Genomic DNA, 15,985 nt, shown 5'->3' on the forward strand with positions numbered 1-15,985 from the left:
GTATATTGAACAAAAAAAATAACAAAATGTAATTATACCAAGTTCAAGAGAAAAAATGTTTATTTTTTTTTTTATTTATTAAAGAAAAACAACAGTTGTTATATAAGAATACGAAATATAAAAAATAGTACATACATCCAGTTAAAGTTTTTCACAAATATAATGAGAGAACTTGTTACACAGTAAAGAGAAAAATAATATATTGTAAAAGACATGAGAAAAAAAAGAGCTCGTAAGAAGGTTAAGGGATGAGGAAATAGAGTGGAGGAGAGGGATTTTCATAATATAGTTGACTAATTCAAAATTTTGATATCATAATAAAATAAACATAATTAAAGGAACATAAACTTATTACACACTGACAAATGTTTCATTTTACAGTGTTTCAATAAGTTTTTTTTTGAAGTCACATATTTTATTATTAAAATATCTTAATGGGGACAAAGTAAATTAAATTTGGAGCAGCTACGATAAATAAACGAGTTTTGAACATAATGTTTTTTGGGCAACGAATTATAAAAAGTTACAAATAAGAATCCAAAATATATGAATAAAAAGGTTTCAGCTCTTTAACTTCACAACCATCAACAGATGAAAGAATTGAAAGGATATATGTAGATGTTCAAATATGGGCAGAATGGCGAATGTTACTCAGTGTGGCCACTTTAACCAGCCAATAACAGTTCATAAGCCCTGTAGATGCCTAGACTTCTATATTACCTTCTCTAAAATGTTCTTCGTCTCTGTTGTAATATGTTAATATTGACAGCTCCCCGGGGAGTTGAATCCAGTCCTTGTCTACAAAAATTTGGACAAACACAAAATATTGTTAAAGTTGTATTATACTTATTTTGTTAATCAAAGAACTAAATAAAACAAATTAAAATAAAAAAATAATTTATATCGAACTTCTCGTAGCATTAAACTGTCTTATTCGGACTTGGATCCTACGGGTTCTGATCCAATGCTTGACTTAATTAATGTTTATTGCCTGAAATTGGCATTTTTTAATGGATAATATGCTCCTGTTTGTTTATCGTATACCAAAACTTGCGGAGGAGGTCTACTGTGTGGCTGCTGCAGAACATGACTCCTATCTGGTGACGAGTAAATGTTGCCCTTCCTATCTCGGAAGACCCTCTTCTTCTCTATCTGCTGCTTCCTGTAGCGGAAGAGTGGCCTGAATACGATGTTCGAAGCAGCTTCCATCATATCACCGTCGGGATCTTCATAGTCCTCATTTTCTTCTTCATTATCAAAAGTGTCTTCTAAAGAATCATCGACGAGTTGATCATTCTCTGAATTTTGACTGTCCAAATTGACCAAATCGTCACCAAGGTTAAAACTAGTAAATTTGTCATCCGAGGGATTGGTTTTTACATGTGGAATCTTAATTTTTGGTTCGCTGGATTCTAAACCATCATCGTAATAAGATTCTTCGCGACATTCAGCATCTTTTATCAGAAATATTTGGAACACCAAACCAACCTGAAATAAAATTGATTGTCCAATATGACTTTTATATGTGACCTATTTAATTAAAAACATAATGACAAACTGGATGGCTAAAAATAGACTAACATGAAACCCATCTAAAACGGAACAACTATGGATGACTTCAGCCAGACGACAGAATTTGATTCAGGATACGGCACTACCCGATGTAAGGAGTACCGCTTTACCCACCGTTAAACTACTGGGAGTCTTCCTTAATTCTGATTTTTCTATTGACGCTCAAATTAGTAGAACAATAAGTGCATGCTTCTACCAGCTGAGACAAATTAAATGCGTAAGCAAAAATTTGCCGGTTAATGCCGCCCGTCAATTATTAAATGCGTTTGTAGTGTCGATAGGCGATTATTGTAATGGTTTCTACGCAGGTCTACCAATGATTAAAACTACTCGCCTACAGTCTGTATTAAATGCCGCAGCGACACTTATTTTCGGAATCTCTAAGTTCAGTCATATCACTCCACTACTTCGAGAATTACACTGGCTGCGTTTTCCACAGAGGGTGAAATACAAACTCTGTTGGCTTAGGAAAAATCACTCCAAAACTTTGCTCCGGAGTATCTAAAGGAACTATGAATTTCAGATGAACTAGCTGACAGACGTCTTACGGTTAGATCAAAGTTATTACACCTTTACGCAAACAGCGCACTAAATTTGGTGAACGTGTATTTATGGTGGCAGGCCTATGGCATGGAATTCTCTCCCAGCAGAGGCGCGAGGCTTTGAGGGTGAAGTGATGTTTCGGAAAATACTTAAAACCCGCTTGTTCTTTAAATCATTTGAATAAAACCGTACCGTGTGATAACAAAGTAAATTGATGTACTGAAATTACAAATTTTAAAAGATTAAATTAAATATTGTTTATCTTTCATTTTAAAAAACAAAAATTAAAAATGTTTTAAGAAAAAATACACGAATCAACATTAAGAAAGAGTTGCCTGAAAAAATACTTAATGTACTTTTCCAAAGTCTACAATAAAACTCAATGTCACTTATTATATTATAAAATATAAAATGTTCACCACGTGAGAGATAATTTTTTTGCAGAGATAATTTATTTGTTTCATTTGCCACATTAAAAAAACAATCCTAAAAAGCCGCATTTCTCAGTTTGATTAATTTATTTATTGACTACTCAATGGAGATTTTTGCAATAGCCATTGAACCCATGACCATGACCCCTGTTCCTGATAATGACACAATCTCACAGCGTACACAAAAATGTTCTTGACATCGAAGGAAAACATTTCGTAACTTTAAACAAAACACTTAAAGGAAATAATTTGAATATTGAAACGAGCTTTGTGCCTTTGTGCATTATTGCGAGTATTAACAGGTGCAAATGAATGGATAAATATCAAATATGGACCGTTGAAGACGAAAGCAAACAGAATTATGTTTTGTTAAGCACTTACCACACAAAGTTTACAAAAATAATTCATTTCAGAGGTAGCTCAATATTTTTGTTCATATAGAACCTTGCACTCGGCGGGATGATTAAATTTTAATTGATATATTTTGTAAGTAAACTGCTTTATCAAACACATTTAAAAACTAACCCAAGGGAATGGCAATGCATTCATATTTATAGGAAGTGCGGTTATGATAAAGTACCTGCATATATCCGGTGTGTAGATTAAAAATAATCCACACTATTACGCGAAAAAACGTATGTGTTCATTAATTATCGTTGGCTGCTGATCTGCCATGCTTAAAAGTATTATTTGAAGGTAAATACAAATACTCACAGGCAGTATGAAGTATGACACAGGTAAAAGGAATTTATCACGTGGGTGTTATCTTTTGTAGAACTGCATAATGTCATTCACTATGGGCACCGGATGAAATAACTGGACAATTCTATATTCTACATAGATATTTTTAGCATTTAATAATTAACAGACGAGTTCCGCAGGATTGTAGTACTCTTATATGGGTGCGAATCCTGGCACCTTGCCAAAACTCAAAACACAGAACTTCCTTCAGAGTTTTAGGAATGAGGTAGTTTGATTTCATAACTAATGTTGAAGTTCAAGAATGGTCGCGGCAACCTCTTATAACCAGCGTTTTGAGGGTGTAGCGGTGGACCTTGCTTGGACACGTGCTGCGTATGCATCAAGATAGCTTGAAAGCCGCTCGCCGGCCTGAAAGGTTGTCAATGACGATGTTTTGGCTTTATTCAGCGGAACTAAGGGAAGCAAGGTTGACGTAGGGCGAGGCGAGAGAGCTGTCTGGTAGTCTCCTGGAGGCGTCTGATAATGTCCACCTAGGAGTGGATTTGGAAATAAAATAGAGAAGTTCTTTTTACAGTTTAAATCCTTGTTAGTGATTTGAAGCAAATGCCAGCATCTCCTTCTTTATTTGTTTAGGCCCTCAACAGCTTATTTCAGCTGGGCATATGATGTGTAGTTCCTTTTGTTATGCTTTAATTTTATCAAAATGACTTTGGTAAAGCCATCCTTTATTGTACGTACCCTCTACCTTTCCTTCCAAGATGGTATGCAGAAAATTCTCGTCACGCAAAATGTGGCCGATCCAATTATAGACATGTGTTTTTTAAATAGCTTTTCGTAAGTGCCGACTTTCACTAATTGTGATAGTATCAACTTCTTTATTTGCAATGTGGTATCTCCATGTGATTTTCAATATTCTTCAGCACATAATGGTACATGCAACATCAAAGGTTTCTAGGCTACACTACTTCATTAATGCACCATGTCTCTCTGCCATACAACAATGTTGTTCAACAATGTTGTATGGCAGAGACATTATTAGATATTATCAAATTATCATTAAAATTGCGGATCGTGCCTGGAACTCCAGGTCCAAATTAAGTCCTTTAGAACCGGAAGTGTTTCCGTCGAACATGCCCTTATAATACGTTCCAACAAGAACCAGAGAGGTTGACTTTGTCCACTTAAAAAAAATTGCCTTAATATTGCAATTCGCATCGGCGCACAACAGTTCCCGGCCCATACTTAAAGTGAAAACAATAAAAAATATTCAAAAGGTATGTTTTTATAACTGGAACTTGTATATTAAAAACAATGAGAAAATGCATATACAGCAAAAATACATTTTGAGAAATATATATATTTTAAATAGCAAAGGTGAATGACGAAGTTTCTGAGCCTATTTTTGTTTTATTTTATTGAAATAAACGGCACTTAGTGCCTTTTACATATTAGTTACAAATACAATTTAATATACATACATGTAAGCATAAGTAATACAGAGCATTTAAAACAATATTATTAATTAACAAATTAAGAAAGTCTAAAAAAGATAAACCATATAAAATAATAAAATATTACCAGTTATCGAATTATCGATAAAAAAAAGATAATTTGGTATTAGAAATACTTTGAACCAGTTAAAAAAAAAACTAAGAAAACGATTTTGAATAACATTAAAAAAAATAAAAAAATATAAGTATTATTATTTAAAACTAATACTTAGGTAAATAGTATATATTTATGTATCAAAATATATAATGATGTAAAAAAATGATGAAGAGAAATATTTTGTACTTATAAATTAATTCAAGAAAAGAAACGAAAAAATAAATAAAAACACTAATAAAGAAGTTTAAAACAATTGTAACAAATAGTTACCTAGAACTATTACCAATGAAATAAAGAAGAAAAGCCGTTCTATATGTACTGAATTTCATGAGAAATGAAAAAAAATCATTGGGAATTATTCTTATTCTTAGAGGTAGGGGTCAGTGCTATGCAAGCTCCTGACGTCACTGCGACCTGTGAAGATCTACTGTGACGGATCCCCGTGAATAGTTTTCGCCCTCCAAGCCCAGGTCTATAAAGAGCCTGGCTACTGTGTTAAAGGCGAGAGTTTACACTATGCTAAATCTTCCCCTCCAAGCACAGATCCGTAAAGTATCGGGCTATTAGGTTTGGGGCGAGCTCTTTAATATCCTCAGGTTTAATCAGTGGTCCCCCAAGTATGAAGCTCTTTTTATGAGGTAAAGCATCACATTAACATAGAATGTGTATAGGTGTTTCCTTATTTGCACTGCAGAACCTACATCTAGAGGTTTCGGAAAGGTTCATTCTAGCAAGGTGTTTGTTTAATTTGCAGTGCCCTGGGCGGGCTGCAGTGATAACCCTCACTTGATTTCGGTTGCACTTTATTAGGTCAAAGGCAAGCCTTTGCGAGTACCCCCTGGGAATACCGCAAGGATACATTTTTGTACCAGCTTTATTTATTATTTTATAGAAATAAGAGACGGACGATACTCATATCCACAAATTCGGAATAACCGTGACCGGTCTTAATGTTTTGCGACATCTTCGAGACTAGTTTTATTTAATAACATTAAGATTGTGTTGAGTCAACATACAATCCACACCAAGCACAAGAGGTTGTCTCTAGAGATTAGTGGGAAGCTGAAAAAGTATTATATTATGTTTCTCATCGGTTTTACATTGTTTGTTATCATAGTTATAAGAAACCGTTATTGAGAACCCCTGCTCTCAGCCTTACGATGTCGGTCACGACCGAATTCGGTCAATTTTATAGAAATGTCAGAAAATATACTTTTTATTACATTAAATAAGCTTCTATCTATTTTTTACATCCGGGCTCCTTATTAAAATGAATTACACACTGCAAATAAATCCTGCTTTTGTTCTATCAGCATATGTTAATCTTATTTACATTTTTTTCTTTTTTATGGTTATGTCATACCATATTTATATGCTATAAACTTACAAATCATTAAAAAGGATTTTTTATTATTTTTTATTTATTTAACTTTTTGTACATAATGTTATTTGTACATTGGCGGGCTTATTGCCAAATGGCAATTTCTTCCAACCAACTAATAAAATAAAAGTTTTATTTTTATAATTCACTTGAATTCACGAAAGAACATATTCAATAGAAAAAAAAAGATTAAAAAGTTAAAAATATATAAAAATAGAAATAAACGTATTTGTTTATAAATTACCTTAAATCAAAACTATTACTCAATGGGAAAAAGGAAAAAAGCGGAAAGAGGAAAAGGAAAGGAGGAGAGATTAAGGAAGAGAAAGGAGATGTTTCTTCAGACGTGATTTAAACAGAGATAATGTAGTAACATCTTTGATGGTGGATGGGAGATGATTCCACAGTCGAGCCGCATGGACACTATATGAGTTAGAGAAGAAAGAGGAATTGTGTATGGGTATTAAGAGAGTGCCTTGAGAATGAGAACGAAGAGGTAAACCATGAACTGATAAGCGTTGAAATTTTTCACACAGGTATATAGGAGCGTTAGGACTATGAAGTACATTGAACAGAAGTGAGAGGGAGTGATAGTCTCTCCGCTGTCTAATTTTGAGCCATTTCAGTTGCCTACGATAATCAGAAATGTGGTCATATTTCCTAAGGCCAAAAATGTACCTTATGCATGTATTCTTATTTATTATGGCCCACGCTCAGACGCTGAAGTCTTTGTGGTAATTTTTCCAAATTATGGTATAACTTAATTATAAGATGAATTTTTAAGTGTATTTTTGTTATTAAAATTCTATTCTATGCATGGAAAAATAAACGAATAAAAAAAAATCAATATTATATTAAGCAATTATATTATTATTTTATCATATTTAAAAAAAAAAACCCAAACTTTGTCTTTTTTGTCTGTTATTTTAAGTGTCGTAAACACACTTACCTATTTTTTAAGTTTAGTGATGTGAATAACTTTTTTAATTATTTGACAAAGTATGCAATATTTAATATAAAACAACCGGCCTAGTAAGGAAGACAACCTCTCAACCCTAACTCAAAATAATAATTTTATTCGGTTGGTAAATACTTTCACGAATATTAATTCAACTTTTATACGAGTTATTTGGTTATTTTTTAATTATATTTTTTTTGCATCATTCAAATAATTTGTCGTCACTGGGGTAACCCGTGTCAAGAACACTTAAGAATACACTTTTAATTATTTTTTTATACATGAGAATACACATACAAAACATAATAAACAGAGAGAAAATTACACACTTTTAAAATAACCCACACTTTAAAACACTTACATATAAATCAAATTTCAATATGTAAAACGGAAAACAAAAACTTAAACTTAACGAAAGCTTGCGACGAAACCGTCCGTTATACGTTTGTTGTTAAACGAAAAACCAAACCAAAAATTTGCAACGCTTTTGTTCTGTGCAATAGAGGGAAATGGCATTTCTTCATCTTTAGCGCATTATTACTCTGTATGTTGATTATGTTTATATAGACCATTAAATCTTATTTCATCAAGCCGCAAAGATAATGTCGGTCAAACGGCCGCTCAAACGATTTCGCTCATACCTACCAAAAAAATATGTTTTTTAATAAAAACAGACGCTTCCTCTACACGCATACAATAAACTAATGTAAACAAGCTATTTTCTTAAATATCCATTTCATAAGCCGCGGTTTTAATTGAATTCAACTTTACTGCTTTCATTGCTCTATGACAGCAGTACGATTCTGGTAAATTGTGTGAAAGTATAATAAGACTATCTGCACTGTTGAGGAGTTTAGCAAACCATGATTTGTCTACACGTATCATGTTTCTGTACGCTTCTCGAATATCAAAAGTCGTAGCAACGTAAGACGCCATTTGCAAAATTGACAGTATCTTCCGAAAGGATGATGACGTGTGGGCCGCTTTGTATTGACGTTTTTTTATGACCCATTTCACACGTATCATCCCAATCCACCCGGCCGCGGCCCGGTAAAATTAGAGCGGGCGGATGCTCATTTGTTATTTCCTTTTTTCATTTAATTGATTAGTTTCTACTCGCAGGTAAAACTTTTGCAAAGGGAAATCGAGCGGGGATTATTTGGCCTCTTGGTGTACTGGTTAGTGCGTTTACCTGCCGTTAAGGTGAGACTGTTGAAGGGGATTGTACAACAACAAACCATCACGTCATTTTCCGTAGGGGTAAGCAAAGAGGATAGAACGCCATATCACTCTGTCTTTTCATACAGCTTCTACATTCATACATCTTCTCATGCACGCACGCTAATTATTCCTATTCTTGACAAGTCCATCTTCAAGTAATTGATGAACTTGATTGCGCCATGTCTTTCTCAGTCTTCCTCGTTTTCTGCATCCATCAACATTCGCATCGTAGATCCTTTTTGGCTGTTCTTTCGCTGTCCATTCGCTCTACATGTCCAAACCAACGCAGCACCCCTTTCTTGATTCTGTCGATAATGCATGTCTCAGCCTTACGCTGTTCACGGATCTCGACATTGGATTGTACCAAATCGCATTATCCGTGAGGCGATACACATGGACGAAGGGGTATATTTTAAGTTCTGTCATTTCCTGCCGGTAAAACAACTTTGTGACTACAAAATGATTGTAGAACACTTTGTTAATCCGGAATATAAAAAAAAAGTTTCCCACACTCACAACACTAGATTGAAAACTAAGGGTTTCCTGGTCGTTCCCCGAATACAAATGACTTCGGAGATCGAACTTTAAATAGCGTTATTCCAAGGTTGTCCAATGATCTCGACAAATCCATCATTAACAAGGAAGATCTTCAATTGAAAAACGAACTGAATAAATACCCGATTAATACTTAAAAGGTAAATGTACATAATACAAAAACCTGTCCTAATAAATTGCGTCCTCCCAAAAAGTCTTCAGAATTAGTGGGTAATTAATTATAACATATTACTTGACACTTTGTTTCCCAGAGCCGAGTAAACACGTGATTATATAACCACGCGTTGTGTCCCGGTCCCTTGTTTTCACGTGGTTTACCAGCTGTCCCAAAAAGTGCATTTTATTGACATCTAGTGACTTTTTTTAGTACTTTTTCGCTACTGGTAAACTACGTGAAAACACGGGACCGGGACACAACGCGTGGTTATTATAATCAAATGTTTACACGGCTTCGGGATACAAAGCACAAAAAAGGAGTAAGAAGCCAATGTTGGCACAACTATCATACAAAAATGACTTATTAAGTTGATTGAAGTAAATATTTATTTGATTTATTTATTTTTCAAGAATTAACGGTACAAGTACCTTTAACATTACATACATACATAAGTATTTACAATGGAGTATATACAGTATTAACTTTTTCAATGCTTACTTAGAAAGAACATAATTAAAATATTAATTCCACACTAAAATGTTTTACAAGTAATTGTTTATAAGCTGGAAATTTCGATAAAAATATGTCACCTAAATCCGAATGTTTATTACCCAGCGCATGTAGACGATTCAGTACTGAATTGCTAGAATATATTGAGATATGATTGTTGCAGTGATAAAGTTGAGCTAGCCTTGTCACTCTAACTGGTACTTTAAAACCAATGAGGGCCAAAATTTCAGGGCTGTCCAATACTGAATTAACGATTTTAAATAGAACTAATAAATCATTAATAGTTTTCCTGTCCCTTAATTTAATCAAATTTAATATATTTAATAAATAATCATAGTTACGAAATTCATTACGTATTCCTAATTTAAAATTAACAGATCTCAAAAACTTATTCTGAACTCTTTCTATGGTAGTAAATACGAGAAGTTTCAATTGATTTAACCCACTATTTTCATAATGAGGAATTCCAATGTTTTTTGATTTATTTTTATTCTATTAGCGTACTATTTAACAAAGCCAAAATGTACATATATATATATATATATTTTTGTGCGTTATTTACAAAGACATGATTTTTTAAAGTTACATTTATCAAATACCGCGCCAAATGACTGTAATCAGTGTGTCACTTTTCAGTAGTGACGTCATGAAACGGCTGGCTTTCTTACTTTCACTGGCCTGACAAGAATCAATGGAATATTGCTTTGATTACTTCATTTAGTTGATCGTAATTTGCTAATTTCTATGTTATGGTTGTTTTTACGAACTTTTCGATTTAGAAAAACCCAGAAAGTTGACATAATCTCTGGTTGAAATGTCAAATTATACAAATTATACTCTTTTTTTTCTATGGTCAAAACGTTCCTTACAAGATGCGGGGGCTTTAAAGCGGAAACCGGAAATACTACACGTAGATATAAGAAGTGACGTCATTATTTACGATTTTTAAATTAATACTATTTTTAACATTTTTTATTTATTTTTGCGTGCGTTTTTGAGATATTTCATCCTACTCCAAAAATTTTAAATATTCACGTGTACACGAAAACATTTTTAAAAATTGATTCCGGGTTGGGCTGGAATTTTTCATTATGTCAAATTTAAGAAACCCTTCACAGATCATGAAATTTCACAAAAATGGGCCGGGCACAGGGTAAATTCTATGTGTATTCGGCCGGTGCTCAAAGTGTTAAAATACCAAATAAACGCTGTTTAAAAAATAATAAAATCATTAGAAAAAATAATTATAATGGAATAAATGTCAATCAATGTTGTATGAAAATGGCCCATGTATGCGTGACGTGTTTTACAAGAGGTCAAAGTTATTATCAAATAAAAGAGGGTATCTTATCAAAAATATAAAGAACATTATAAAGAAATGTAGATACAAACAAGGATACTCTTCGAAAAGTATAATTTTTATCAGGTATATTGCATAGTTATCAACATACTAAATGTATGTTAATATTTATTTATTAACAACATAATTGGCTAACTCTGACTCAATATAAAAGCTTATTTGCATCATATTGATTAATTAAATTTTAATTTAAATTGTTAATATATATTTTTAGTTTTTTACTGATTTAATTTTTAAGATCCTCATGACTTTTTGACTTTTTAATTTGTTTTAACTATGTATTTATTTTTTAAAATTTTTATTACATCTTTTACTTTATTTTTTAATATGCTGTTTTTTTTTTCTCTTTCTTTAAATATGCTTTTTGCTATACAACATACATTCATTTTTTTATTATGACTTTAAATATGTTTCTTACTATGTATTCTGTTTTTATGTTTTCACTGCATTTATTACCTTGTTTTTATAATTTATTTTTTTTGCCACGTTTTTTTTACTACATTTTTTACTATGTTTTTACTACATTTTTACTATGTTTTTACTACAATTTTACTATGTTTTTACTACAATTTTACTATGTTTTTACTACATTTTTTACCATGTTTTTACTACATTTTTTACTTTGTTTTTCACTTTGTCCTGTATCTTTATAACTGTTTCTATAAATTGATTACTGTTTTTTATATTTTTTTGACTGTTTTAGAACGGGGTAAATATCCCTAGTTAGACAGTCAAAGCAACTTTACATACATTATAATTTTGTGTATGTAATATAATGATAATAAATAAAAATTTATATTATTCCTGTATTTCTTATATTCTGAAAGAGTTTTACGTCTCTTGACTGGGTTAAGTTGGTGAATGAAGTGAGACTATCCGGAATTGACTTTTATTACTTTTCTTTTCTTCTTCAACCTTCGTTACTTACCGATAATTGAGAAATATAATATTCTGTGGAAGAACCCTTCGATCGTCTTGTATTTTATTTTTTAGGTTTTTCTCAATTATTTGACTTTTTTATGGTTGGAAGGAACAATGTGGTATTTCCACAAGTCGGGAATAACGTAAAAAATATAATATATTTTGATATAATTCTCAATGTGTTCCAAACAAGTTTTCATTTATAATTTTCGGGTTTAAAAATGAGCACATAGGAAACGGCTCGCAGTTGGAATCACGTCATTTTGACGTCACGCGTTATGCCCGCCGACTGCCCGTCAAATAAACATTGCGTACAAGTTTGGCGCCGAACGCACTAAGCACAGTGAAAGCCCAACACCTCCTTTCACCACCGCACTGCTGTGTTGTCACATTGGCACGAGTGTGCCTAGTGAAGTGTTCATATATATAAAAAAAAAGATTATATACAAGTTTAATAATAAAATAAATTATATCAATTTATATACGTTTAATTTGTTTTTTAAGGGTTCTTTGATTCCTATTTGATTTTAGTAAACATGAATAAAACAATCGTTATGAGGAATTTCAGGGCTACGGGATATTGGATATAATTTTTTTTTATTTTTACAAGGTATAATAAAAAAACAATTAGAAAAATAAATATGCATGTATGTATGTATGTATGTATGTCAGCGTACAAAAGATAAAAAAAGTCGGTTTATTATGAACATAAAATGAGTTGACAGCAGATTTTTATGGCTCTCAGTCTATTGATCGATGACACGCAGACGTGCAATCATTTTACCTGAAATAGAGCAACAACCGATGAAGCAAGTCATCATTTTATATTGAATACAATACATTACATTCTGAAATACTAACAGTATTGCACGTAAAATGCCCGTCTACATAAGAGCAACGTCCTGTAGTGCATTAACATCATTCCTTCCATGAAAATATGAAGAACAAAGGAACGTGGCCAGTAAAAAGACCACAAGGTGTAGTAACGTTAGTCAGCCTAACCAGTCAGCCCAAACAAGTCAACCCAGTCATGCAGCAAATCAGTTCCAGACTGTTTTTGTTATTTGTTTTTTTTTTACATAGGATTTATTGAATCTCTTATAAACGTCAGTAAAATCATAACTATACAATGCAATTCAACAATTAGTAAATTAATTAAATAAATTTTAATCAACTACACAATTTGAATCAACAAACAAAAATCAATTTTTCTATTTCTTTCACATTATTTTTATATGGAATTTGATAACCATATTTGCTACAACAACAAATTAGTTTTTTAGTTCAGTTTATTCAGATAAAATATATATATATATTTTATCTGAATAAACTGAACTATATATATACTATATATATAATATACTATATATATAATATACAATATTACTACTAAATACACTTAATAAAATATAAATTCAATACATGTGCTTACATTAACGTTTCCCATTACGTAAAAGAAAAAACAATTCTTGTGTTACATAATGCGGAGTGACGTCTTACAGTAATTTGTTTATTTCATTTTTAATTATTAATTAACTCGGGTTGTGGTCCCGTGGCTAGTGTCTTGGACTCAAGGCTCAAAGGTCCGTGGTTCGAATCCCACTCTACCCCAACTTGTTTCCATTTTCTAATAGTGAGTTATTTACAACTCGTTGAAAATGGCCCTCAAAATTGAATATTTGGGTAAATCAGAAGAAAGCAAATATTTATTTTTAAAAATATAAATTTTTAGTACAACATATAAATTACAAAAAATAAAATAAACGGTGTTTTCAATCAGTGCTACACAAAAATGAATTATAAATATAACTTTTCGCTTCTTTCTTAAACATGTTGTATTCCTGACAGCACTTTTTATATCCTCTGTTCTTTTCATTAAAATAAAAATATTCCTCTGTAAGTATAATGATGTTGTTCTGTAGTTGTTCTGGGTCGCGTACTTATGTTTTGTGACGTAGAAACACTACTATTTATGTTGTCTTTATGGATTGGAAGTAAGCAATTCTTTTTAATAACGATTTTATATCTAAAACCCTATTTTAAAAAATAGTTGGACTGTGGGGAAAGTAGACGGTTTGTTAAATATAACTTTTAACTTAAATTAATCTTTGTATTTTTTCGACCGGTAAAATGTTTGTTTTAAAAGCACCACCCCATCCGATTATTCCGTACTGTAATATGGATTGGGCTAATGCAAAGTATATTGACTTTATTTGTTCGATTCGATATTTTTCTTAGAACATGCATTTGCCCATATAGGAATCGATTGCAACATTATGCATACTAATATTTATGGCTCGCCGACTTGTACATATACTGAGCCTACCCTTCGTAGCAAAACAAGCAAAATTTGTCAAAGTGTATTTTTTGTGCCATTTTGTCTAATATGAAATGTATGTATAAATAAATAAATAAATGTAGTCCAAGTGCAGTCACTTCAAATTATCATCGCCATTGCTCTCGTGTTCCGTATGTTTATTCGCCATATAATAAATACGCATTAAACATCAACCTCGTGTCCACCTCCAACTGCGGTAGGAGCTCCAATCTCCAACAAATATCTGATGTTATGAATGGTTTTCGGTTTCGAACAAGTCACTAATAAGCAGAACTCCAGAAGAGAGAAGAACAGAAATAACATAATATTTTGTTTAGCCCTGGCATAAGTTTGACGATGCCGGCCACGAATGAAAAACTCTGAAAAAAATGGACGAAACTAAAGGCAATTTGGCCAAGGAGTGTCAGAAAAAAGTTATATTTTATTTTCCAAATAGTTAAGTTAGTAGTAATTATTATTATACAAAAAGTGTAATAATATGTTTTTATGTAAAGGATCTTCACCGACAAGCCATAAATTGGCTTGGTGAGTCATTAAAAAAATAAAAATATATGTATTTATAACAAACAAACCATCACGCCGTTTCCCCGTAAGGGTAGGCAGAGAGGATAGAACGCCACATCACTCTATCGTTGCATACAGATCTCGCTTCCTCTACACGCATACATCTTCTCATGCACGCGCGCCGATTATTCCGACTTTTGACATGTCCATTTTCAAGTATTTGTGGATTCGATCATGCCACGCCTTTCTCGGTCTTTCTCTATTTCTGCATCCATCAAGATTCGCATTGTAAATATTACTAGCCGTTCTTTCGCTGTCCATTCGCTCTACATGTCTGAACCAGCGCAGAGCCCCTTTCTTGATTTTGCCGATAATGCTTGTCTCAGCCGTACACAATGTACGGATCTCAACATTTGTGCATCTATCGTACATAGTTTTACCACACATTCGCCTGAGAGATCGCATTTCGTATGCATATATGTATTATATTTGTCGGCTTCGTGGTGTTATGGTCAGCGCGTTTGCCTGCCATGCAAGAAGTCTCGGGTTTAATTCACGACATGGTTGATATGAAATATTTATTTAAAAGGGTGTATTCGAACTAGGATATTTTTTAGACTGATCATCTTACCTTCATGTAACAAAAAAATATTCAGATACGCTGCGATTGGTGTAATAATTCAGTGCCCTATGCACTATTATGTGCGGAAAGGAAATGATGATGATGTAATATAATATAACATATATGTAACATATATGTTAATAACAAAAAAAAACGAAACAATCAGTATTCCATACATTTTTCATATCCGGATCCCATTTTTTATTTGTACACTACGCAATAATATTATTTTATCATATAATAAACATGAACTTTATCTTTTTTGTTCGTTATTTCGAGTGTCATAACACACTTACCTATTTTTAACGTTTAATTATGTAAATAACTAAATTTATTATTGCAGTAATTTGTGTACAAAGTATGCAATATTTAGTATCAAAACAACCGACCTAATGAGGAAGATAACCTCTCAACCCTAATTCAAAATAATAATATAGTTCGGTAGAGAAAACTGCTTAATTTATTTTATACCTTTACGATTTTTAATTTATTTCAATTTTATACAGTATGATTTATGAATCCGCTTGTTCATTGTTTACATTTAATTCGTAATATATAGAAAAAATATTATCAGATTGTTGTTTGGGCGTTTAAGCTATAAC

General features: G+C 32.3%; 1 protein-coding gene across 1 annotated transcript; it reads right to left on the reverse strand.

Moving 5' to 3' along the window:
* Window positions 1–888: 888 nt before the first annotated feature.
* On the reverse strand, window positions 889–3,067 carry LOC148276060 (uncharacterized). Its single transcript, XM_088234830.1, has 2 exons — window positions 2,928–3,067; window positions 889–1,488 (listed from the first exon to the last, which is right to left on the reverse strand). The coding sequence occupies exons 1-2, from the start codon at window positions 2,952–2,954 to the stop codon at window positions 985–987; spliced, it is 531 nt and encodes a 176-aa protein (XP_088090956.1). The 5' UTR covers window positions 2,955–3,067; the 3' UTR covers window positions 889–984.
* Window positions 3,068–15,985: the final 12,918 nt, after the last annotated feature.

This window comes from Micrasema longulum, unplaced genomic scaffold (genome assembly GCF_059751315.1).
Source record: "Micrasema longulum isolate JH-2025_06_02 unplaced genomic scaffold, ASM5975131v1 h1tg001292l, whole genome shotgun sequence".
Lineage (NCBI taxonomy): Eukaryota > Metazoa > Arthropoda > Insecta > Trichoptera > Brachycentridae > Micrasema > Micrasema longulum.

What these genes read in the sequence shown, in the direction of transcription:
- LOC148276060 (XM_088234830.1), bottom strand. Translation starts at nt 2,954, where the DNA reads ATGAATTATTTTTGTAAACTTTGTGTG. An exon ending in ATTTTTGTAAACTTTGTGTG is followed by an intron (nt 1,489 to 2,927) that starts GTAAGTGCTTAA and finishes ATTTTATTTCAG; the next exon opens with GTTGGTTTGGTGTTCCAAAT.